Source organism: Melopsittacus undulatus, chromosome 6, assembly GCF_012275295.1.
Source record: "Melopsittacus undulatus isolate bMelUnd1 chromosome 6, bMelUnd1.mat.Z, whole genome shotgun sequence".
NCBI classification, from domain to species: Eukaryota; Metazoa; Chordata; class Aves; order Psittaciformes; family Psittaculidae; genus Melopsittacus; species Melopsittacus undulatus.
Window position 1 is genome coordinate 52321753 of NC_047532.1, and position 24048 is coordinate 52345800.

Below are 24048 nucleotides of genomic sequence, written 5' to 3' on the forward strand. Positions count from 1 at the left end.
GTGAGTAGGACACATTTGTTTTCTGCAGAGACAGCTTTCTAGCTGTAACTAATAAGGAGACTGTCTCTGTTCTAAATACCTGCTTTTATGCTGATCACTGCTCACTTCTTTATTAAACGGCAAAAAGCCACAAAACAAGTTGGTGCCAGGATTACCCACTGGTGTCTGGCCCTGCTGATGGAGTCGTTGTGTGTGTACAGAGTGGACACAGTTGCAGTGAATGCTGTCCATTTTCACTGAAGGGAGAAGTGTGGTTTTGAGTGTACAGGGCACAATTTGTGGGGGAGGGATATGTTAATGGTGCAGTGGCAGTAGAAAGCGGGGCCTGGTGTGAATGAAAGTGAAAAGGAAAATGCTTGGGGACATGAGCTCCAAATTAAGATGCTGGCGAACCTCAGGTTGAAGAAATATTTATTTTTTGCTTTACGGTAAATTCTTATTCCTTAGACTGCTACTGTTTAATTATTTGACTGTTTATTACTTTTTGACTCACTTTTCCATTTTATACTTCAACTTAGCCACGGTGGTGTAAATATTTGAGGTAGAATTAAGGGAAGCACAGCTGTATAAATCCATTGCTTTTTTTTCCACCTAGTTATCTAAGAAGGATTCTTTATTCTTTACCCTAATTTCTGTAAGTGCTATGAAGTAAGCTCACACTAAGATGTACGTTTATTTCTCTGGTTTTTATTCCAGCTAAGCTGTGTCAGATGGATGCTGGAAAAAATAATATTGCTCACTTTGAAAATAATATATAAATAAAGTTTATTTTAAAAATGCTTATATGAAACAAGGAACAGAGGCGTTCTTATGACGGTTAGTATCAAGTTATCTATATCTAAAGAAAGAGCATGAGGGTGTGCTCTGCAGTGTGAAACTGCATTGTTTGTGTAATAGAAGTAGCGAAATGCATTTTGAGGTGTATGAGTTTCAACAAATTAATTTTTTGCCCCTTCAAACAGAACAAAATAGCTTCAACTGGCCCAAGGTTCCCTCCAAGAGAACTTTGTCTTACACAGGACTCTGGCAGATTCAGGGTCCCTTCTACAAGTTCCTGCACAGCTACTGGTGTGAGTTGTGCTACACGGTTCCTGGCAGTAATGTTGGTTTTGGCCTTTCCTGAGGCTAGTTGTCAGTGGATTAGGGAGTTTGAGACAAGTTTGTCTGCTGTATCTGAGAGCAGTTTGAATAAAGTGAAGTACTGGGTCCTGGCAGCTTCTGATGAAAAGAACTTTTTCTTGTATGTGTTGCTGTTAGCTTTATTTTACAGAAGAATATGAAAGAGTAAGTATGTTCCCAATGAGAGCAAGAAGAAGCAACTTTATTACTGCATGTGGAGGAACTATTAACGATAAAAGTTTTGAAGTTGACTTTGAGAAAACAAGTAGAGTTTCAACACAGGAACTTTAATCCTCCAGCATTCATTTTGGACAGCAGAATTACTCTCCTACTGATGCAGTGCTTAACAGAGGGTTAGCTATTTTTTTTCAGTGAGGAAAAGTATTCTGGCAGCCTGGAGAGACAGTGCTAAGCCAAGTTGGAAGGCTTAAATATAATTCCTTCTAAAAATTCAGATTAAGGAACAATTTATGAAGTGCTGCTTGAACCAACATGGCTTCAAGGAAACTTGTATTATGGCAGTATTCTTCAGTAACCAAAATGTAGATATTTGATTATTTATTTTTTTTTTAATTCCCATCTCAGACAGAAACTTAGTTTTTCTTTTCACACTGAGGGTCTCTGTCCAGGAGCTCTTTGGGAAGTGCACTGTCCTTACAGTAGGTACGTGGCAGGAAAACTTGTGGTACAACAAATAGCCTGATAGAAAGTTCATGCTTGAGGTCTGGGGACCAGAAAGGTGGGTTTATAGCCCAGGCCAAAAAGGGCTCCTTCCCTGGCAGTGTTAATGGCCAGGTTGGATGGGTCTTGGAGTGGCCTGGTCTAATGGGGGGTGTCCCTGCCCATGACAGAGGGTTGGAACTGGATGATCATGGAGTCCTTTCCAACTCAAATCATTCTCTATAGTAGCATGGAGAGGAGCTCAGTGTGATGGTGTTAACTGCAGCTAGAAGTTCTTAAGTTACAGGTTTTTATGAAAAGAAGGTAATCCATATGTATTCATACAAAAGAGAAGGAGTTGGAGAGTATCTTAAAGTTTCGTTTCATTGAGCTCCATTTCCTTCAAAGAAGCAGCATACTGAAATGTAGTTCTTGATTATCTGGATGTAAAATTTGTGGCCTGACACATCTCCCTGAGAGGTGCATCTCTCTATATGTATCTGAAGCTCTGTGGTAATACTTTTATTATTTTGAAATACCTAATTGTTAACAAGTCCAGCATCTCGGCACTTAGGAGAGCTCAAATATTTTTAAACTTGACTGTTGCAGACTGTCCCCAGGCAAAGTCTATTACATGCAGAAGTTCCTAGGGCTGTGTGGGGAAAAAGGAGGGAGAGAATTATCTTCCAACTGCCATTCCAGTGTGTTATCATTCGCTGTTGTTAAGATGATTTTCTCTTGTAGGGTTCTTCAAGTGGCTGAGAATTGGGAAATGCATTAGCTGTACATTAAAAACATAGCTCTCCTAATCAAATCCTAGTATTGTTATCTAGGATCTACAGCAAGTGTAAACCCAAACTTCCATTCAGTGCTTTCATTGCCTGAACAATGAAGAAGTACTTTAATATATAAATGAACTTGATAGACATACCACTTCATACCACTTCTGGAAAGGCAAAAAATATCAAGTTCTGTGATCTTTGTGTAATCAGAATACTTATTTAAACAGTAAGTAAGATGAAGTTCACAGTTTTATATTGCACATGTAATTCTGTATTTATTTGTATTTAAATCTGTGCGGCTGACAACTCAAAAACTAGAGAGGTTGTGGTTGGCTTGTCTCATGTAACAAATAGATGTGAGCACTTAGAATTTTTGGGTTGAATATTAAAACATTAAACCACATTTAGAAGAGGGAGCTATCCAGGAATTTGTATTGGCTGGGCTAAGGAGCTGGAATGAGAAAAGTTAGTACATTGTATCTCATTGCAGAAACCAAACTAGTGCCTTTGTTTATTGGGGTTTAAATTTCCCCTGAGTTGGTCATGATGGACCAACTTCAAGATAGAAGTTTTTTGTTACTATTAGAGTTGAGCATATTATAAATATTATATTTTTGAAATTTGGTCGTTTCATGTGCTGTTAATTAGAATGCCAGCCTTTCAGTTTGCTTTATTTTTGACTTAGTAGTGAGCAAGCATCTGTAAAAGGGTAAAAATTCAGTTGTGTTAGACTACTAAATATGAATAAGCTAATGTTTAAAAAATTCTGTTTTGTCAAAGGTATTTTTAAACTCTTATGTCAGGTACACTGTCATATCTGCAAACTCAAATGGCTTCCCATCCATCAGCTTAGGCATTCAGCTATCAGTTGCTGGCCTCTTTTGAAGTTTGAGCAATTCTTAACAGCTTGACACTTTCAATGGAAAATGCAACTTCTCCAAGAAAGGAACCTCAATAATGGATGTTTCAAGTGGTAATGTGATACAGTGTTACCGATGATTTTAGTGAAAGCAGCGAGCAGTATAAACTAAACAAGAAAAAATACCCAAACAACTCAGTCTAATACCAGTGTGATAGTAGAAGAAAGTTTCTCTGTTAAAACTTACTGAGCTTTTTTTAATATTGTACTGAATAGCAGTTCAAAGCTTTTTAGTAATGGACGCTAGTCTAAAGGTTTGGCCTTTTTTTGGTTTCTTTCAATGTTAATATACCAATTTAATATCATCATTTAAATGTATGCATTTATTTTAATGTGTGAATTTATAACAGCAGTCTTTGTTTCGTAATTATTGAGTACTGATACTGTCTTAAGGTAAATTTGTCTAGGAATCACTCATGAAGGAAGTAATTTATATAAGGCAGTTCAGGTTGATTATGAGTACAAATTCCAGAAGGCTGGAAAGGAAAACAACACTTACTTTTAAGCATTCTCTCTTTTATATGAACAATGAATTGGTTTCCTGGCTCATTTTTCATTGTACTATTGTTTTAGTCTTGTTCGAGAGGAGGACTTGCAGTTAAATGTTAATAACCATTGAAATGTCTGGGTCTGTTGTAAGCATGTTTTAATATACACTAATTATTTGTTAATTTTAACAAAGTGCCCATTCTGTCGGTTTTATCTTCCCCACCTTGCCCCAACCAATTTTGTAATTAATTTTCTTTATTGAGAAGCATGTCAATACATTCAATTAGCCACATAATTACCCAAAATAATACATTTCTGAGGAAGCTTGAGATACTTGAGCAGACAAATGGGAGACTAGAAAATGAGTTTTAGAACTGGTTTCAGGACTGGGTTCTTCACTTTGAAAATCAGAAGGAAGAGTTAACTCTGGCTGCTCTATGGACAGGATTGGAGTAGGTGAGAGAAATGAATCTGTGCTTTCCTTCTGTCTCGTTGTCTCTTGATGTTCTCTGCATGTAAGAAAGTATAATTCTTTGGTGCTTGGGCCTGCACAGCCATAGGTATAGTGGTTAGATGATTTACAGAACTGGGACAGATTCACTCTTTTCTAGTGAGTGGGAAGTTTAGAAATAACACATGCTCCCGGGTTATCAGGCAAGTTTGTCTTACACAGTGGTACAGACTTCCTGTGCAGTATTTAAGTAAGTGCTGCCCTCATAGGGAAGCCTTTTTCTTAGGTATTCTCAATTTATTATATAAATTTCTAAATATTGTGTAACAGTTTAATATATAAACTTGGGCCTCATTTTCTTCTAGGATGTGTTCTCTGAATACATCTTGACTATTAGCTTTGAGTCCATTTTAACGCTAGAAATCAGCCAGATTTCCCCTGCTTTGTACCCCCTATTGATCAGATGTCTTTCCTTTGCCCATCTGCCTTGCCTATTTCTTTCCTCGAAAGAGCCGTATATGTAGATATATCAAATAAGAGGGCATACTGTTAAATTGTAAGGATGAAGCCATATTTTCATACTCAGGTGCAGTGTAACTCTCACTGTCCAAGAGTCCTAGTCCTTTCCCAGATAACTTTCTAGGAAAAGGTGGGAAATAGCACAAAAACTTACCGGCATTGTCTGCACACGTGTTCAGAGCCCTTCAAAAGCAGAGTCTTATTAACCACTGTTGGAATAGTTTATTTTGTCCGGGTGCACTTTCACAAATTATCTGCTTCTCTTGTCAGGAATGACTTGTTGCTGTCAGTACTTCTTGTGGCAAGATAACACAATCCCTTTTAAAAAAAGACTTTGTGTGACGATATCTGTGTTTCTGACTTTGACAGTCTGAAAAAATAATGCTGAAACAGTCTTTAATTTTAGGAAAACAAACAATTTTTATTCCTTCAAGAATACGTCACTTAGGCATCAAAAGAATAGAATGGTTCCGGGTAGCAAGATTGCTTTCAATGTCAAAGGCATCTTTTGTTTTTGGCTAAAGTTTATCATACATTTTCACTGTAGTTGCTGTGGGTGCGAGGGAAGAGAGAAGCTATGTTGAAGGGAAAGATTATTTTGGCCCACTATATTCTGAATTTCCATTCTTATTAGTTACTGCTGTTTAAAACAAACTTGGAGGGGGCATGTTTGATATGCTTGATTTCATTTACACTTTTAAGATACAGTATAATTTGTGCTGTCAAGACATGGTACAGTTGATCCATTGGTTGTTAAACCACTTTTAAAAATGGTAGTTTGGGGATTGATTTTTAAGCTGGCATTTAGCTAGTTTATAGATATTAATGAATGATATGTACAAATCATATGTCTAATGCTACATGTGAGTGTTGGTTACAGGACCAAAAATGCTTGTTTATATAAAAGTTTGTACAGGATTTACTGCAACAAAGATGTTGAGACATGCTTATTTGTGCACCTATGTTTTCTTGCTTGTAGTTGAGTATGGGGATTCAGTTAAATAGGTCTGATTCAATCTCACTGTTGCCCAAGATGAGAAAAATCTAATATGTCTTTATTAAAATTATAAAATTATAGAAAATTTTTTAGGTTGTAAAAGACCTCTAAGTTAATTGAGTCCAACCATTAACCTGGTGCTGCCAATTCCACCACTAAACCATGTCCCTAAGTGCCACACCTACATGTTTTTAAGTGCCTCTAGGGCTGTCTGCATCACTTCCCTGGGCAGCCTGTTCCAGTGCTTGAAAACCCTTTCAGTGAAGAATTTCTTTCTTGATACTCAGTCTAAACCTCCTCTGGTGCAACTGTATTTCTGGGCTACCTACATACTATGTGAAAGAGGTGATCTCTTTATTTCGCATTCATAGGTAGGCAGTAGTATTAAGCTTAAAGTGAGGATCTGTGACTATGTTTGAAATGTAAAACCTGGTTTTTGACTCTGCACGTTCCTCTTTGCCCTTTCCAAAGCTAAACAGACATCCCAGAATGAAAATGTACTTATTGGTTCTATCTTGCTTGAAGTGAGATGACGAAATTAGATTTTAACTCTTGCTGTGCATCTGAACAATTTCTTAGCTTAGTTGTTCAAAATAGTGTTCAAGTATTGATTGAAAAATTTTAGGGATGTTTCAGCAGAATTGTGTAGCATCTAGAATTGAGGCTCAGTTTGAAGAGAAACTGCTCTTGAGCAACTGAAATTAGTTCCTTGTATTCTTGGATAGCTTCTTAAGTAGTGTTTCTGAGATCAAGCTGTGACTTGCATATGTAACACAGGATTATTCTCCTGAGAATAATTTGTCATAATTTGTTTATTAAACGTAAAGTTCGGCACACTATTTTTTTCAGGACAACTCTGTGGTAGAGCCAAAACCTCTGAAATTAGCTACAAAATAAAAGTCAGATAATAAAGGAAACAGAACAAACTGCAGTTTTCATGCAGCACAACAATGTAATCAAATGTGAAGTTAATTTTTAGCTTATGATTTTTTTTATTTTATTTCAGGGTCAGATAACTCTAATGGATGTTCCTGTATTTAAAGCAATTCAGCCAGAGGTAAGTAATTCATTGTTTACTTGTTTGGTTGGGGGTTTTTTTTGTTTGTTTGTTTTGTTTGTGTGTTTGTTTTTGTTTTTTGTTTTTTTTTAAATTTAGATGTAAAAAAGTGCCACTGTATAAATTCTGGAATTGCAAAGGTGAAGTATGTCAATAAATCTTATTTTTTTTTCCCAGTTCATATAGCTCTGAAACAGGTGGTTTTATAACACACAAATATCTGGAACCATTAGTTTTGCAAATGAAGTGTTGGTATTTAAATATGTTCAGCTAGTGCTAGAGGTGAAGTATCTGTTTTTTTATGATTCTGAAAGATAAACATCTTGATCTGACTATTCTGATAATGTTTCAGGTTTCAGCTCCTTATACCTAATCATGTCCTCTTTTCTCTAACTGGTTTATATCTTTTTTGGAAAAAGAAAAAAGGCTGTAATGGCGTCTTGTGTTCAAGATGGGTTTGATCTGTGGATGTATATTGGGATAATTTATTGATTTTTATTCTCTGTTTTGTCTTTATATAATGCTATATTCCTTTCTGATTGCAACCTAACTTGAACTGATGTTTTCAGGTTCTTCAGTGTCTTTAATAAGTGATGAATTTGTTTATCCTTATTTCTGTACAATAGGCGTTTTTTGGTGGGCATTGTTTTGCACTTTTGAAAGTTATTTTTCACTGTACTATGCACTTTATCAGTAGTGGGGAAGCCTTTCAGATCATTAGTCACCTTTAGACTATCATGAGCTATTTTATTGGTAGCAAGCTTTGTCATGTCACTCTTATATTTTACTTGAAGTAGAGAAATCTGCTGAATCTCTTTGTTGCGACAATTGATTTCATCATTTGTGTACCCGCAATTTTTTTGGAAGGCTTTCTTTTGATCCGTACTTGAAAATGTTGTCATAATTTAGCTGTCATGATTTCAGCAAGCTATTTCCCAATCCATGTGGATTTATATGGGGTTTTTTGTTCATTGGTTTGTTTTAAACCTTTCAAAAAGCCCCCCCCATTTGATCTCTTATTTGCTCTCTTATCTGATTCTTATGTTTTCCTCATGCATTTGTTTGTGTACTATTTTTTCTAATGTTAAGCATTCCTGCTGTGCAGGATTCTGCCCTCTCCCCAGTGCTGATACTGAATAAGCTCTGTGTGCTTTTACAGAGTGTCTTATCTCTAGTTACACTGAGCTTCAAAGTACTGAATATCGAAAAATCAAAACACCAATTTAGCTAGTTAGGACTTTACCTAAAAAAATTCCACTGCTTGAGCTTTATGGTAGTTTACTGTTTGCAGTCTGCTTTTGGCACTGCACAGGATGAGCAGTCAGCTGTGTAACAACCACAAGGAATCAAGTTAGATATAGTGGCAGTGATGCAGTATTCCATACCTCATAATTTGTTGCTCTTTAATGCTACCTCTTGTATCTCAGATAATGCTGTGTGAACAGAGCTATGAAAAGTCTGTGGGAGATGAGAAGATATGACAAGAAAGTACATGTAAATTTGCTAGCTGTTCTAACTCATTATTGTAAACTATAAAAGGGAAAAGCTGAATAAGTGGAACTTACAAAGAAACTGAGGGAGTAGATATCTAGAAAGCAATTCCTTTTAGGAAATCCGTACATACTGCATCAGAGGAATTCATGTGATGCCTTCACTGAAAAATATGCATATGTGGAAGGGTAGCTGTTTTGACACTTCTGAAGTGTTTGCAGAAAGGAGTTGAAGGCATTGACAGTGTGCAAGTATTATCAAGTGCTCTTTCACTTCCCTGCAAGTATTATGCAAGTCTGTCAGTGCTCCTTCACAGGCACAGAGGTCTGTTGTCTGCTATCTTTATGTGCCTCTAAATTGTGTTAATCCCATGAAAAAGGGGCATACAATTAATTCTCAGGTCAGAATAAGATAGACACAATTAAAACTGTTTTCTCCTGTTTTGTAGAAGGGGGAAACAGGCATGGAACATGTTGTTTGCCTGAAGGTGTCTTGATGGCAGATAATGAAGTGTTACAGATTTCTGAGTTTCTTTGAAGTACCTCTACCAGACTATGTGCTATGTCTGTATCTTGATTCAGCTTGTAAATCTTCACACATAACTTGACGTGTACTCAAGTGTTGAATTTGTTTGCATGTATGGTGGGAGATGATGAGCAATATCTTTCCCAAGTTTTAAAAAAAAAAAAAATTAAAGTCTGGGTGTCTATTGCAGATTGTAGTAATTCACTGAGAAAACTGTTATATAGGCTGTGAATCTTCATCTGCTTCCCAAACTCTGTAGCATGAATGAATATTTTTAGCCTTTAATGTGTTTCCATTTATTTTCCTAAATAAGGGTTCTGAAAGATTTATTCCAAGATGCTTAATTTCTAAGATAACTAGAGTGTATTTTTACCATCTTTAGGGTATATGAGCAATATTCTTTACCTGTCATTGTTTTTATTTGACTGTATCCATTATTGTGTTGCATCACCTTCATTGTAGTAAAATCTTTAAGTATTGTGAGTTTGTGTTTTGTTTTGTTTGGGGTTTTTGTTGTTTTTTTATTGTTGTTGTTGTGGAGGTTTTTTTTGTTTTTTTAAAAGCAACATTGGATCATCTTGGTTATTTTACCAAAACCAAGAGGTGAACAACACTATTTACACAATACGTAGTAATTTTTCTTCTAGCATCAAAATCAGTGAACATACTCATAGCAGGCACTTATATACTTCTACGGTCTTTTGACTCTCTCTATAGAAAATAAATATAATTCTCTCTGCCTATCTTAAAATTTCCTGCAGATACGGTAGGTTCGCATGTGTGCTTGAGTTCCTACATATCACCCACTACAACTTCCTGTTTCATGCTCTTAGGAAGAAATGGAAAGACAGCTTAGTTTAGCCCACATAACTGAGGATTAAGGTACAGTGAATCACTTTACATTTTGGGTGAGCCAGAAGCATGGACTTGAACTTTTACTATGGCTTAGTATATAGTGACATGATTGACATGATCCTCTGGCTGAGCCCTAGGCAGACTGTATCAATCCAACTGGTATTGGAAACCACCTTTCTTCATCATTCTGAAATGCCTGCAAGTTATTTATGAGATTAGAAAGCAGAAGGAAGTACTGTTTCTTTGTTAATTAATAATTAGTGGGCTCCAGAATAAGAAATTAAGGTAATAAGAACATTCCCCTGCTACATAAACCTCTGTCTGAATGAAAGCAACTGATTTGCATTTTCATTTTTGGGAAACACTAAAAGATGGAGTTCTGAAAGTCAATCAGATGACTCCTGTCTATTCCCCATAAGTGAAAGTAGCGTGCTGGGGTTTTTTTGTTGTTGTAGTGATTGTGACTTTCTAGAGAGCAGTAGCTACAAAGCACAAAGGTAGTCATAGAGTTGCTCAGCTGTGCTGCATATATCTATGTTAACATTAACTAACTACCAGATGTCCCCCTAACACATTAATTTACTTTTCTTGGAAAATCTACCTGTTGTGCATACCTTAATATATCCTCCAGAATTATTTACCCGCACGTAGTCTGTCGCACTGAAGATCTCTGCTGAGTTATTGTCTTTGACTTCTTTATCCCCTTTCCTTTACTAAGCTAGGCAGTGGAAAAAAAAAGTTTGCTTATTGAATATTCGTCTCTACTTGTTCTGAAGTTGTATAATGGTTCAACAATTAATCCTTGCTTTTTGTTTCTCCTATTTTTGCAACTTTCACTTTGATCTGTATATAAAGACTTTAATGAGAAGTACAGTCTTTCTGCCATGCAGTACAGGTTATCATTTAAGTGTTACTGTAGTATTTTGTTAAGGAAAATAAAATTCTATAGACTCAAAAGGAATCAAGACCAAAATGAGTTACGAAGAAAGTCCAGCTTTTGTATTCTTGATCTTAAGCTTTTCAGTCTTTCATCTCATTTTAAATAAATTCATCAAAACAAAAAATTGGTAGTGGTAATGATGTAGTTCCTGTGCTTGAGTTCATTGGCAGACTGAGGAAATTATCCTTGTGAATACTTCAGGTTTGAAACTTGTAGTGGAAAAAGTGAAATTTAGGAGGAAGATCCAAGAAACATACCTGCATTGGAGTAATGGAATAGGCAGCACAGTCTTTAGTGAAGAAGTTGAATATTTTGATAGAACTATAAGAATGATTTCTGATTACAGTCAATCCAACCCTGGTGTAATCTGTATTTTTGACTGAACTAGAATTTAAGGGTTTTAAACAACATGTGATATGGTCAGTAAAGCATAACAAAGCCTTTAGCTTTTTGTGAGACCGCATGAAAACACGTTTCAACATAAGATACAGATGTTAATGTAGAACTTTATCTACAATCTCAGACCCTACCTCAGGCCCAGGAATACAGAAATGGTCATAGGATAATCTGCTAGGAATGTGTTCCAGGAGCTATTTTTGCTATGCCTCATTGTTTAGTTTTCAGTCTTACTTACCAAAACATTTATTCTCTACCAGTCAGTGGTTTCTCTTTCCATTTAGACAGGGCAAATCTCAAGAGGATTTTTCTGGAGTAGAATTTTCAGTTGTTCGAGTCTTCTGTCAAAACAGGGAGACCTCAACTTTGAAATAACAATGATAAATATGTATATATTGTTTACAGTCTGAGAGTCAGATCTGCATCTGTGTCCAACTGATATTAGACCTGATTAATGACTTCAACATTAATTCTGTTATGTACTGTCTAAAGATTCTTGGTAATGTTTTCTGCTTAATCACCATTTCTGCTGCTGATCACATCAGTGCCACAAACCTCAGTGCTAGGTCTGCTTCTAATGGCTGGACCATGTAAGCCCTTAAGATACACAGTGCCAGGGCAATGGGTCACTTGTGCTCAAAATAATAATTTGTTTTTTTACTTGGTGATGAGAATTGAAATAGTACACAAGATGCCTTGAATTAATAAGAAATCACCACGCTTTTCTCTAAAGTTGGGATGGCAGCTGTCTTGGTTTCTTTGTTTTTTTGGGGGTGTTTTCCTGCTGTTAAGGAAATGTGATCATCAGATGCCAGGAAGAATGAAACACCTTGTATTCTCCCAAGTACAGAAGTTTGTTTGTAACTGCTGCAGTGGGAGATACTGAGGAGTAGAGAATGCAACCAAGAGTTTCTTGAATGGTTCCTTCTCCAATAGTCTGCTCTCCCTTGTAACAGGAGCAGTTCAGGGCTGCATAATTGTGCATAGTCATTCAAATGCAATATAAGGAGTTGGACATGTTAATTCCTGTGACAAACATGCTGACATTTTCCAGGACAGGTTTTGCTGACAGAACTTTCTAATAAAATTTGAAGGAAAATACAAAGCTGGATTTTCTGCATGCTTCTTAGTACTGTGGAGAGGAGCACCTCAGTCTTCTCTAACAAATACCAGCATGCCACAGACTTCAACAAGTGGAAGAATTCAAGGTCTCTCTTAAGTGGCATGAGACTGTTTAGTAGTTTGGGGGTTTTAGTTGAAAAGATGTTAAGTTCCTGATTAGAAACAAACAAAAAAACCTCAGCAAACAAACCAACAAATCCCTCCCACCTCCCCACCACAACGCTGTAGCTTAGAATATCCAGATACCAAATTCTTTTAAAAATATGACTGTCTTAAATGGGACTATTTTTTTGGTTACTTGTTAAGTCATCTTACCCATGTTATATGGTAGCTGGACATACAGTGTGATACTGGTTTCGGTAAGTAGTTTTCAGTGTGATGATAAAACTAAGGGCACTTCAGAGTGGAAGATGTGGAAAGAAAGCATTAATAAATAAAAATGAAAGGCTGCACTTTGCTGTTATAACACTTTAATAATTTAGCTGTCTCTGTAGTGATTATTTTTTTCTTGGTAGCACTGGAATAGGTTGCATGCTGTATATATTTGCATTTATTCTGTATGCTTTTGTATGTTAATAGAGCTCATTTTGGTACATTTAGTTTATTATTTTAATCAAAATTGCTTCATTGAAACTAAGTGGTAGCAAATACAAAGGAAGATATAGTTGCCCGAGTGCTGACTAAGATTTACAGACAAGTTAAGAGGCATTGTAAGTTTGTGTGTAACTGTGTGAGGTTTTTTTAAGCAGGTCCTTTTGCTCTGTTTTACTCCACAAAACTATTTGCTTAAGTGCTGAGTGTTGTTCAGCTTTAAATTAAATTAGCTCATTTTGGAAAGGAAAACTGGAAATAGCGTTTCTTTTACTGTAGCTGCAAAAGATTACTATTTTGGTATTTTTTTAATGCAACATGCCAACTTAAAATAATGGGACATGTTTCATTTTGAGTTAACAACGTGTATCTTCTCGGTAGACATTAAATATCTTCAGAAAGCAGTTGAGAAGAACATGCTGCTCTCCCTAGCTCAGATTCACACTTTTAAAGCAGAATTTTCTGTGGGAGCAAAATGGATTCTGAATTACTTCACTGGCTTGTAATAAGCCCTGAATAAAAAAAGAAAAGTCCTTAATTCAACAGAAGATTAATTAAAAAAATATAGTAATTCAAAATAATTCAGAAATGACAGTTGTGGGATCTCAATTTATAGAGGAAATCAGAAGTGTAACTGTTTTTTACTTCAATGTATCATGCTCTGTTATTTTGAAGCTTTTAACATTTCTCTCTATGATCTTGGTTCTGAACATGTGTTATGCACTAATTTAAAAAAAAAATAATTTCATCCTCGTTCTCCTAGGAGCTGGCAAGCTGTGGCTGGAATAAGAAAGAGAAATACAGTTCTGCACCAAATGCTGTTGCTTTCACCAGAAGATTCAATCATGTGAGTTACTTTTTTTCCAATGTCATTACATGTACAGATTTAAAAAGTCTGGGGGATTAAGTGTTCTGGCACATCATTTTTATTGCTGGTCACAGCTGGTTGCTTGAAAACTCAAAAGTATTTGCTAGAAGGAGTTCCTTCAAGATACACAGAAACAGTACTGAAGAAATTTCTGTGTTTTAAAATAGCAGTTATTGATATAACAAAGTGTCGTGATTTCTGTACACCACACACACCCCATACACCTCCCCACAACCCAAATAAATGCTGGCTGTTCTTTATATAAAGAAATAATCATAATTACAGGTTTAAAGGCTTCCTAAACAGGATTTCTGGAGTAGTAATTAGATGTATTTTTTTTTCTGTGTTATTTGAGTGTCTTTTGCTCAACATAAATTTCCAGAGACTAAAACATCTAAGATGCTTGTCAGCATTGTTACTTTTTTAAGTTGATTCTGGGAAAGCTTCAAAAATTCCAAAATATTTACAGAACTTGTGATTTAACTCTGGCATATTTTTTCAGGTAGTGTATTTGAGATGTACAGCTTTTTTACTTAAAAATTTCCTGGTGTAAAATTACTTTTAAAATCGGAATTTTAGCTTTCCTGGTGTAAAATCAACTTTTATAATCAGAATTTTAGCTTTATAATCAGAATTTTTGCTTTCTCCACAGTTAAAGCTGTAGAACTCCAACTCTAGTTAGCCAACCAAGTCTCAAAACTGTAATGCTTTTTTTTTTTCTTTTTCTATGTCATGCCATATTTTGTATTTCAGATGAAGTAATGCTATTATCACCCTCACTTCTCCTCTTGTAAATGTTTAATAATGTCTCAAACTCCTAAGTTCTGTTCCAGATGTATCTTCTGTACCCAGTCTCACATCTACAGACAGCTTTGTTAATAGTCTGAAATTTTGATCAGTCCTTTAACTTTTTCAGGGTTGTGGGGTTTTGGTGTGGGTTTTGTTTGGGGTTTTTTTAATCATCTGTTGTGTATTTTCTCATTTTTCAGTATCCTCACATTCAGCGTATGACCAAATCCTATTACTTCTCATCAACAGCAGTTAGTATATTTCTTAACCTTGTAATGACTGAAATGCTTGTTTGGGTATGGATACTCGCCTGATTCTCCTCTTGACTGAAAAGAAAATGTTACATCACAAAGTTGTTGTGACCATACCATCTATTGAAATCTAAGGGAATCTAGGAATTTTTTTGAAAATTTCCTTTTGAAGTTGCTCCTTTATTGGACTACACATATCCAGACTGAGACTAGTGTAAGAACACCAGTGCTTTTTACACTAATTTCACTGATATGCCAGTGATTCCAACATTTAGTGTCTTATGTAGTTATCTTTTCAAAGGAACATTTTGTTTTGCTAAATATTATGAAATGCCTTTGTAGTAAGGGCCATGTTAGTCAGCTTGCCTTATCAAGGACCTCACTTCTCATTTCTTATTGTATAATAATATATATAATATAGAGAACTCACCATCGGAATAAGCAATCGGCTGTCTGCAAACTGACCATCAATGGTTTCATTGCAGAGGACTCATTCATTCCAATAGTAATGACATATTTATATTCACCATGGTGTCGGGAGCAGTGAAACACTGGAATTCCTATGGGATAGACAGCAGCAGCTGGGAATAAGAAAGCATGGTAGAGTAGGCAATTTTCATCTTCCTTGTCTGGTTTGCCTTCTCAACATTCAGTTCTCGCCCCGATGCTCACCCTGTTGGGCAGCTGCCCCACTGACTTAGATGTCTCTAATGTTTAGACCTAAACTAAGTTATCAGGAAAATCATTGCAATTTTTGACTTTATCGGGCATTAATACATTACATCAAACTTCTTTTAACTTTTGGAATTTTCCTGGCTTTAAATTACGCATTATGCATCTCTCTTTCCTTTTTCCACCAACTTACTAAAAGAAAACCATGAACAGCTCTCACTTTGTAAATGAAGAGAACATTAAATCACTAACAGGTGCTTCACAGCAAATTGATCAATTGATAGCATTTTGGAAACAGTAATGATTATGTGCAGTTGATTGCAGTCCACTGGGAATGAAGTACTGTATTTCCAGCATTAGTTATGTGATAATTATATGTGGTGCCTGTAAAAACATATTGAGTTCAGGGAAGAGAAACCAATTGAATCATTCTGTGCCAGGACTCTCTTATTCTTGAAGAATACATTGCTGTGTGGTACTCCATAGATCTACATATCTACTACTAAGTATTCTTTGTAAATATATAATTTCTTTACATTATTGTTTTTAAACTCTGATCTCTGTCTTTTTCAGCTTTCTGCTGAAAATTAGTTGTATACTTGCATTCTACTGTTGTTGCTGGCATATCTGTTAGTGCAAAATTGGCAAGAATTTGCAAGTTTGCCTGCTTCCTAAGCCATTGTTCTCTACCTTTTGATAATAAGTGTTTATCATAAATGTCAGATTAACAAAAAGTGTGGGATTTTTGTTTTTTTGGGGTTTTTTTGAGGTTGCTTTTAGGAATTGATATGAAAACATTTCATAATTTATGCAAAGGTAATTGGCTCTCCTGGTTGTAAGATTAGCTGTATTGAAATTCTCTTGAGGTTTTTATTTAAATGGGAGTGGAACTGTGTTGCCACAGAGTTTAAAATACTAGAGAAAGTTACCAACTGAATTCAATATTTTGGAAAAAAAATAAAGCAAAAATTACCACTGAAAATGGCAAATTTTATGTTTTATAAACTGTATAACTGTGGTTGATTTGAGTTGTGTTGTTTTTTGTTTTTTTTTTTGTGGTTAGGTTTTTTGTTTGTTTGGGCTATTTTAACCAAATGCAAACCGCATGTAGGAGAAGCTTGTCTTGAATATTGTAACGTTTCTGAGTTGCAGTGAAGTGCAATAGTGAAATTTCACTGGGGTTACCAAATTAAAAAATGGGGTGGGGAAGAGGTCAGTGTGCTTCCTTTGGAAACAGAACAGATGGGGATTTTAACTTAGCTGTAGTGATACAATATCATTACTGTTTGATTTACATTACATACTTTTTATATAGCATATCAGATTGTTTTTAACAGATACTTGGACGAATGATACAGAAACTCTAATAAGGAATATCTTGAATTTGGCTATCTATTAATTAGCACAGAAAGCACAATTAGTTTTGGAACCAGCAACTAACTGTGAGCTTAAAAGCACCAGTATAATAAAATCAGTATGTCAGATAAGGCAAACATGAGATAATTTAAAAAGCTTAAGCTCTGATTTAAGAAAAGTTATGTTCAAAAGTTAAGCATGTTTTTCTAGGTTGACCTTAAGAGGGAAGAATGTAAATACACAAATCTGTCAAGGGTTAAATGCTGTCTTGAACTGGTATCAAAGGCTGTGGGCCATTTAACTTATAAATATTGTTAGGAGAGTGTGAGAAATTAGGACTTGAAGCAAAATAATCACAAAATATGTATGGGACAAGTGTATTCTTTACTGAAAGAACTAACCTGGATAAAATAAAAAGTGGCCTATTGAAACAAAAGGGTTTATTTACATTGCTAATTTTTCGGTATTTGGAATCATTAGATTATGGTGCTGTCTAAAGGCACAAATGAATAGACAAGACCAGAAAAACAATTTCAATGCCAGTAAAAACTCATCAAAAAGGAGTACAGGTGGTTGGAGTGGAAATTATGAAGTGCTTTTAATTCTTTTATCTCCTGCTTACTCTGTCACTGAAGGGACTGGATAGCTCTGAGCTTCGAAGAAAGTTTTGCATTTTGTTCTGGCTTGTCTTTCCTGCAAAGAGCTTGAAAGCATTGAGGCTGGGATTGAGGTGTTGACTCAGGAAGCCTGGTTTCTGAGAGTACTCACATGGCACAGTGCTTATGTCATTGCAGTATAATAAACTTTCATAGAAGTCAAGGCCAACATAATCTATTGTTTTTTGCATCCTTATGAAAGTGATTGAGCCTTGCTCTGTATTTTGAGCAAGTTGTCTTACATCAATGCTCTGATAACTTGAGACCAAAGAGATCTGTGATTTTAAGGCACAGCAGTACATGTGTTTCTCTACCTGATTCTTTATGATACAGAGTTCTGTGTTAAAAATTTAAATTCCCTTGATCTTCAAAGAGGAAGCATCTATTTAGAAACTCATCACTCAAGGGGAAAGTTGATTTTATCAAGCTGTGTAACTACAGCAGAACATCAGACTGAGGTTTAACTTTTTTGGCAGTTTTTGGAAGTACTGTCATACTTAAGTATTTATATATTCGGTACTTACATATACTTGTGTATTTAAAAAGGCAAAAAAAGAGAAAGGAAGAAAACTGACCTCTGTGGTTATTTTTTTCCTGTCTAATACAGTCTCAGACAAACAGACCAAAGGAAAGCAATTGTTATGCAAGATGTTGGCTTTTTTGTTTGTTTGTTGGTTTGGGGGGGTGTGTGTTTTTTTTTGGTTGGTTTTTTTTTTTTTTTGGTTGGTTGTTTCTGGGGTGTTTTTTTGGTATTTTTGTTTGTTTGGTTTTGTTTTTGTCTGTTTTGCAACTCTTCCATTTTATTTTTTGAAATAAAAGTTCCAAAGACCTGTTGTGTTTTGACCTGTCAGTTCTTATCAGATCACTGTACCTTCAGTGAAAATATAGTAAGTTTGGAGGTGTGGGTATTCTTATGCTATTCTGTATAAACAGCTGTCATACTGCACAAATTGAAACAGGATAAACAGGATATTTAATTTATTTTTAATTGAATTTTTGGGCAGGAACCTGAATGCATACACAATGTTAGTTTACAAGAAATAGTTTAGCATCACTCTTAAAAAATCGAAGCAGCATGACACATCAACATAAAAAGGACATGGAACTGTTGGAACAAGTCCAGAGGAGGGCCACGAGGATAATCAGGGGACTGGAGCACCTCCCATATGAAGACAGGCTGAGAAAGTTGGGGCTGTTCAGCCTGGAGAAGAGAAGGTTGCATGGAGACTTCATAGCAGCCTTCCAGTATCTGAAGGGGGCCTATAGGGATGCTGAGGAGGGACTCTTCATTAGGGCCTGAAGTGATAGGACAAGAGGTAGCAGGTTAAAACTTAAACAGGGGCAGTTTAGATTGGATGAAGTTCTTTACCATTAGGGTGGCGAGGCACTGGAATGGCTGCTGGTGTTGAAGGCCAGGGTGGACGTAGCGCCTTGGGTGATATGGTTTAGTGTGAGGTGTCCCTGCCCATGACAAGGGGTTGGAACTAGATGATCTTAAGGTCATTTCCAACCTTAACTATTCTATGCTTCTGTAGTTTTGAGTCATTCATGTCATTGTGAAACACAGCAAGTATCCTTTATACCATACTGAATGTACCGGTGATTTTTGTACAATGGCAAAGTTAGTCGTAGAAAACTTAAAAACTAGTATGGTAGCATGCTGTTTGATAGCAGGTAAGTGGTTTAGGCAGCAGTAAGTGTACAAACTATAAACTCTAGGTTATAGCAGAAGATTTCTACCTTATATTTCAGTTTTATTCTGGTTTGATTAGTTTTTTTTAGATATTGGTTTGATTAGTTTTTTTTTACAGGTGTTTAGAATTTGAAAGTGTTTAGGGAACTGTACTTGAAGGTATTCCACTTACCTGAGAGTTGGATAGTGCAGCTTTGAAGTTGTGAAAAGGAAACCCAAAGGATGTAACTCCGTTTTAGTTTATATTTCTTCATTTTTGAGCTATCCTAATAAGATTTCTTCATTATTTTATTTTCTTGGGAGAACTTTCTTTGAAGTTTGAGAATTTTGCCATTTGCTCTGTGTCTGAGATCTCATCCTCAAACTTAGCCTGAAAACAAGTCTGTTTGCATAGATTGTATGTAACTTATTCTGCTGAGGTTTTTTTGTGATTTTTGTTTGTTTGTGGGCTTGCTTTTTTTTTTGAGATATGCTGATGACAAGTGTTTTCCTCACAAAAAAATAGATCCAAATGATTTTTGTATGCAAGTGACTGATGCGACAGATTTTACGAAGACAAGTTCTAGCCACTCATGCACTTAGGGAGAAAGGCAGGCACTGTCTAACAAAATACTGGAGTGAGTGGCTACCAGTTGTGAAATAGGGAAGGTGAAGAGAGTAACAAGATTCAGTAGAATTCAATGAATTCTACATGTAAGTTGGATTTATGAATTTGTTTTCAGCAAGTGCTTGACCATGTAATGCTAGAAGTTACCTTGGGTCAGAATGGGTAGAATGACACAGCAAAACACTTTGAAGAAAGGTTTTTATTAATATCTGGGTTATATTGCTTGGGATTTTACAGTATAATGATTTTAATCTTCTAGTATGAATTCAGCACTATAGGTAGAAGTTGAGTGCTGAGATACTTTTAATATTTTTATTTCTTGAGTAATACATTAAAAGAATCATGTCAAAGCTCTGTATTTTAAAAAGGCAAATTTTCTTCTTTTTAGGTGAGCTTCTGGGTTGTTAGAGAGATTCTACATGCACAGACTTTAAAAATAAGAGCTGAAGTTTTGAGCCACTATATTAAAACTGCAAAGGTAAGAATTTCCATCGAGGGGTGGCTGTGGGATTCACCTTGATAGTTCTTATACTTAAGGTGGTCAGTTCAAAAATACACATGGGTAAATATTTATCTGATACCTGATTTAGCTGTGGTTGTATCTGCTGACATGAATAGCTGTTTGGTTTCTGCATTTAACAAAGTTCTCAGAAATAGTGACAGACCCAAGTCTTGAAATAGAAACCTTTGTTTACAACAAAACCCTAACAAATAGCTTACCTGTTGAAAAGTGAAGATGTCTTGTTTCAAATATTGCTTATTAGATAATATAATTTGCTGGATGTGTTTTCTAATGTTGATTGAACCAAAAAGCTGTGTAAATCTGTTCAAACTGTAAAATCAGTTCAAACAGCACCAGTCAGAACAGAAACAGTTTGTTTCCTTTTACTATTGGAAGCAAATGATATTTTATGTTTTATTCAAATTGTCATGAAGAGTAACAGCTTAAGAAATACTGTTTCAAAAATATACCTGATCTCTGAAAACATTTTAGAGCTTTCATCCTGTGATATCTGTGATATCTTACAGAAAGCCTTTAGGACTGACTGACATAAGAAAAGGGTCAGCAAATCTTGGCTTATGTGTAGATGAACCAAAGTCCTGGCCCTTCAAACAGATTTAAACTTCATTGTAGTGTGAAGAGAGGGATGTTTCTCAAGCTTGTGCTGTCAGATGGTGGTTGACTGTTACTACAGCCAGCTTCCGTGACCACCACAGGTTACCTGCAAAAAGAAATGTAAAGTTTTTTTACTTACCTTGATATTTATTCTATAAATGCATTCTTTGGCTTTGTATGCACAGTTTTAATAACATAGTATTTTACTTCTATGGGATTTGACTATAAAATTTCAGCAAGGCAGGCTAATTCTGTAGGGTTCCACAGGGTTTGCTAATCATGCTGTGGTCATAAACTGTTGAGGATCTCTCAGATATCTTTTGATATCTGTCTAGTTAATGTATTTTCATCTAACATATTTTTAAAAATCAGTTCTTGTTTTTTGTTTGAAATACAAACATGCAAAATTTTCCTCATGATCCGTGTCCCTCTTTAGAAGGGAGGAGGTTCGCTTGTACTGTTATAATTCAGAACCGATTTTGGAAGCCAGGTGGGGTCAGGTTTGGTTACTACTTGGATGGATCTTGCCAGTACTGGGTGTTGTAGGCTCTGCTATGGGCTTAGGACCCTGCATATGGCTTATCTTATCAGTGGACTGCAGACAGCAGTGTCTGCTGAAATGCTGCTGGTTTTGATGAAGTTATGTGCTCTAACAATTAGTTGGTTGAGCTTTGCTTGCCTACAAGTTCTAAAAATCACAATTACAAAAAGCAAGAAACTGTATATGGGGTGGTTTTTTGTATCTGTTAATTTATTTACTGTATGTTATCTTGGCTTTGCTTACATATGGCTGCTAACATGAAGTTACTGCAGTTAGTGCCATTTGAAGGATTTTCTGTTTACACCAAAGCTATTATCAAAGCATGTTGGTGCCAGAGGTCACACTAATTAGCTTTTCTTCAGAGCTGTAAATTCACTCCACAGTACTGACATCTATCTGTAGTGTAGCTAGCAGTTCTTTAATGTTATCTCACACTGTATTGCTTTATGCATGAACTAATTAGCTTTAATAGTTGCATTCCTCTGAAGTTCCCAATATCCTGATTAGTTATGACTTCTGTTTCAATGCTGATAGTCAGCATGTAGTCTATCTTTTTTGTCCTGTTACCTCATGAAAGGTATTCTAATCAATAAAAATTGTGTTAAGCTGAGTTTCAAGGAGGTAAAAAAAAAGACTTCAATTTCTTGAATAGCAAGGGTTCCTTATGTTATTGTATCATTTCTAGCTGGAATCCTAACCTACCTTGGTGAATTTTCCAAACAGGCTAAAGAGGATTTGCCATATTGTGATTGAGTATCCATTTCTCTTTATCAAAGTCTTTTATTTGGGGTAATACCTCAGTTTGTGTGTGTGCTTCACCAAAAATGCCTGAATGTAGTTCATATCTCTGCATGCTTGTAACTATTTGAATAATTGATATTGCAGAAAATCTTGACAAACAGTGCTTTCTTCCAGACCATTTTTAAGCTTTCATGATGGTAGTACCAGTAGGTTATTGGCCAAAGCCAATTGATGGGTTTGGAGATGAAGGGAAAGAAAAAGAGGGGAGTGAAATTCCATATATATAAGAAAATGCACTTATGTGCTGGGTTTGTAGATGTTTTTAAAGAAAATTCTTTTACAATGATGTTTTCTGCGTTCAATTTTGGTTTCATTGTTCCATTCTACTAATTGACTTTAGTTGCCATGTCCTAAAATTGTACTTCAGTGTCAGAAGTACTCAAAGTACATGGCTTCTGAAATTTACCTTCTTGATTTCAACCTGCAACAATATTTTCTTGACCTCCTTGATGCAGCATTAGTAGCTACATAAACCTGCAGTGCCAAATGCATTTACAGCATTAAGTACTACCATGATTACATCATTCACAACTGGGTTATCCTTTTTTGCATGTTAACCTTTAAAATACAGTTGAATGCTACGAAAGGAATTTGTTGGATTTGAAGGTCAGAAAAATTCTGGCACTTCTGACATATGTCCCAGGATGGATACCTGTATAGATTGTATTTATTTATTTATTTATTTTAAAGTGTTCTTAATGCACTATGAAGCAGCTAATATAGTCTAATCCAAACCTGTACAGATGCAGTAAGGAAAAATTAGGAGGTGCTATGAAAGTGGTATGGGTGCATAGCAGTTCACTGTAACTTCATTTTAGAACATGCAGCATTTCCTCATTTTTAGCTTATTTATTCTCTATTCATTACTGGAAGCACTTGGAATGTTGCTTATTGTTATTGTATGTGCTTTTATCCTCAGAAACTGTATGAGCTGAATAATCTGCATGCTCTTATGGCAGTTGTGTCAGGCCTACAGAGTGCTCCAATCTTCAGGCTGACTAAAACATGGGCGGTAAGTGAGCAGCAGGACAATGGAGGGGTTTTAATTTGGTCTTAGGAAAATACAGCGTTCTGTGTCTTACTCTCAAGGATGCAATACTTACTACAGGTACCTTTAATACAATAATTTTTCTAGTGCCTCTTACATAATTTTTCTAGTGCGTCTTAAGTCTACGGTTTCCTATTGCATTTTTTTTTTTTTTTTCCATTCTGGCATGGAAATATTTTCCTTTGAAAAATAGCTCCCTGCAGATTCTGCTAAATACAGAGGCTTCTAATTTGGCCAGAAGCTATTTTGTATTTAGTTGCTGGAAAATTATGAATGCCAAAGTGGGTCATACTTTAATCATTTAGGGGTTTATACTGTTGGAATTTTTTTTTTCCTATGGAGAGCAGATGTCCAGGAACTCTTGATTCAGTTTCCATAAAGAGATTTGTAGTTTCTCTGACTGATAACTAAATCTAGCAATTTTCCTCAGTTTTCAGAAGTGTTTTCATAGTTACAGAAACCGCATTACGCAGTATATTTGTAGGTCTGCTTTTGTACAGTTATGAAAGATTGTTGTTCTTTGGAAACAATTTTATGTGAGATCTGTTTTTTGAACTGGAATTAATATTATTTTTGTGTAGTCGTATCTTTGATCAGAAGAACATTGGAAATTACTTTTGCTCATAGATACCTCACATCTGAGAGAACACTGTGCTTGATTCAGCCACAAATTGTGTAGTCATCCAGCTGTATAAACAGATGAACTGTGACATTTTCAACTGTGATAGAAATAATC

At 35.7% G+C, this 24048-nt stretch overlaps 1 protein-coding gene across 3 annotated transcripts in view; it reads left to right on the forward strand.

Annotated features, from left to right (window-relative positions):
• The window catches only part of RALGPS2 (Ral GEF with PH domain and SH3 binding motif 2), a 120115-nt gene that overhangs the window by 34361 nt on the left and 61706 nt on the right, over positions 1 to 24048 (forward strand). For all 3 annotated transcript variants that reach the window (XM_005150197.3, XM_013129354.3, XM_031050209.2), the window contains exons 4-7: positions 6943 to 6993; positions 13677 to 13760; positions 20194 to 20283; positions 23184 to 23276. In XM_005150197.3, the coding sequence (XP_005150254.1) occupies positions 6943 to 6993; positions 13677 to 13760; positions 20194 to 20283; positions 23184 to 23276 (318 nt within the window). The remainder of the gene's footprint in view (positions 1 to 6942; positions 6994 to 13676; positions 13761 to 20193; positions 20284 to 23183; positions 23277 to 24048) is intronic.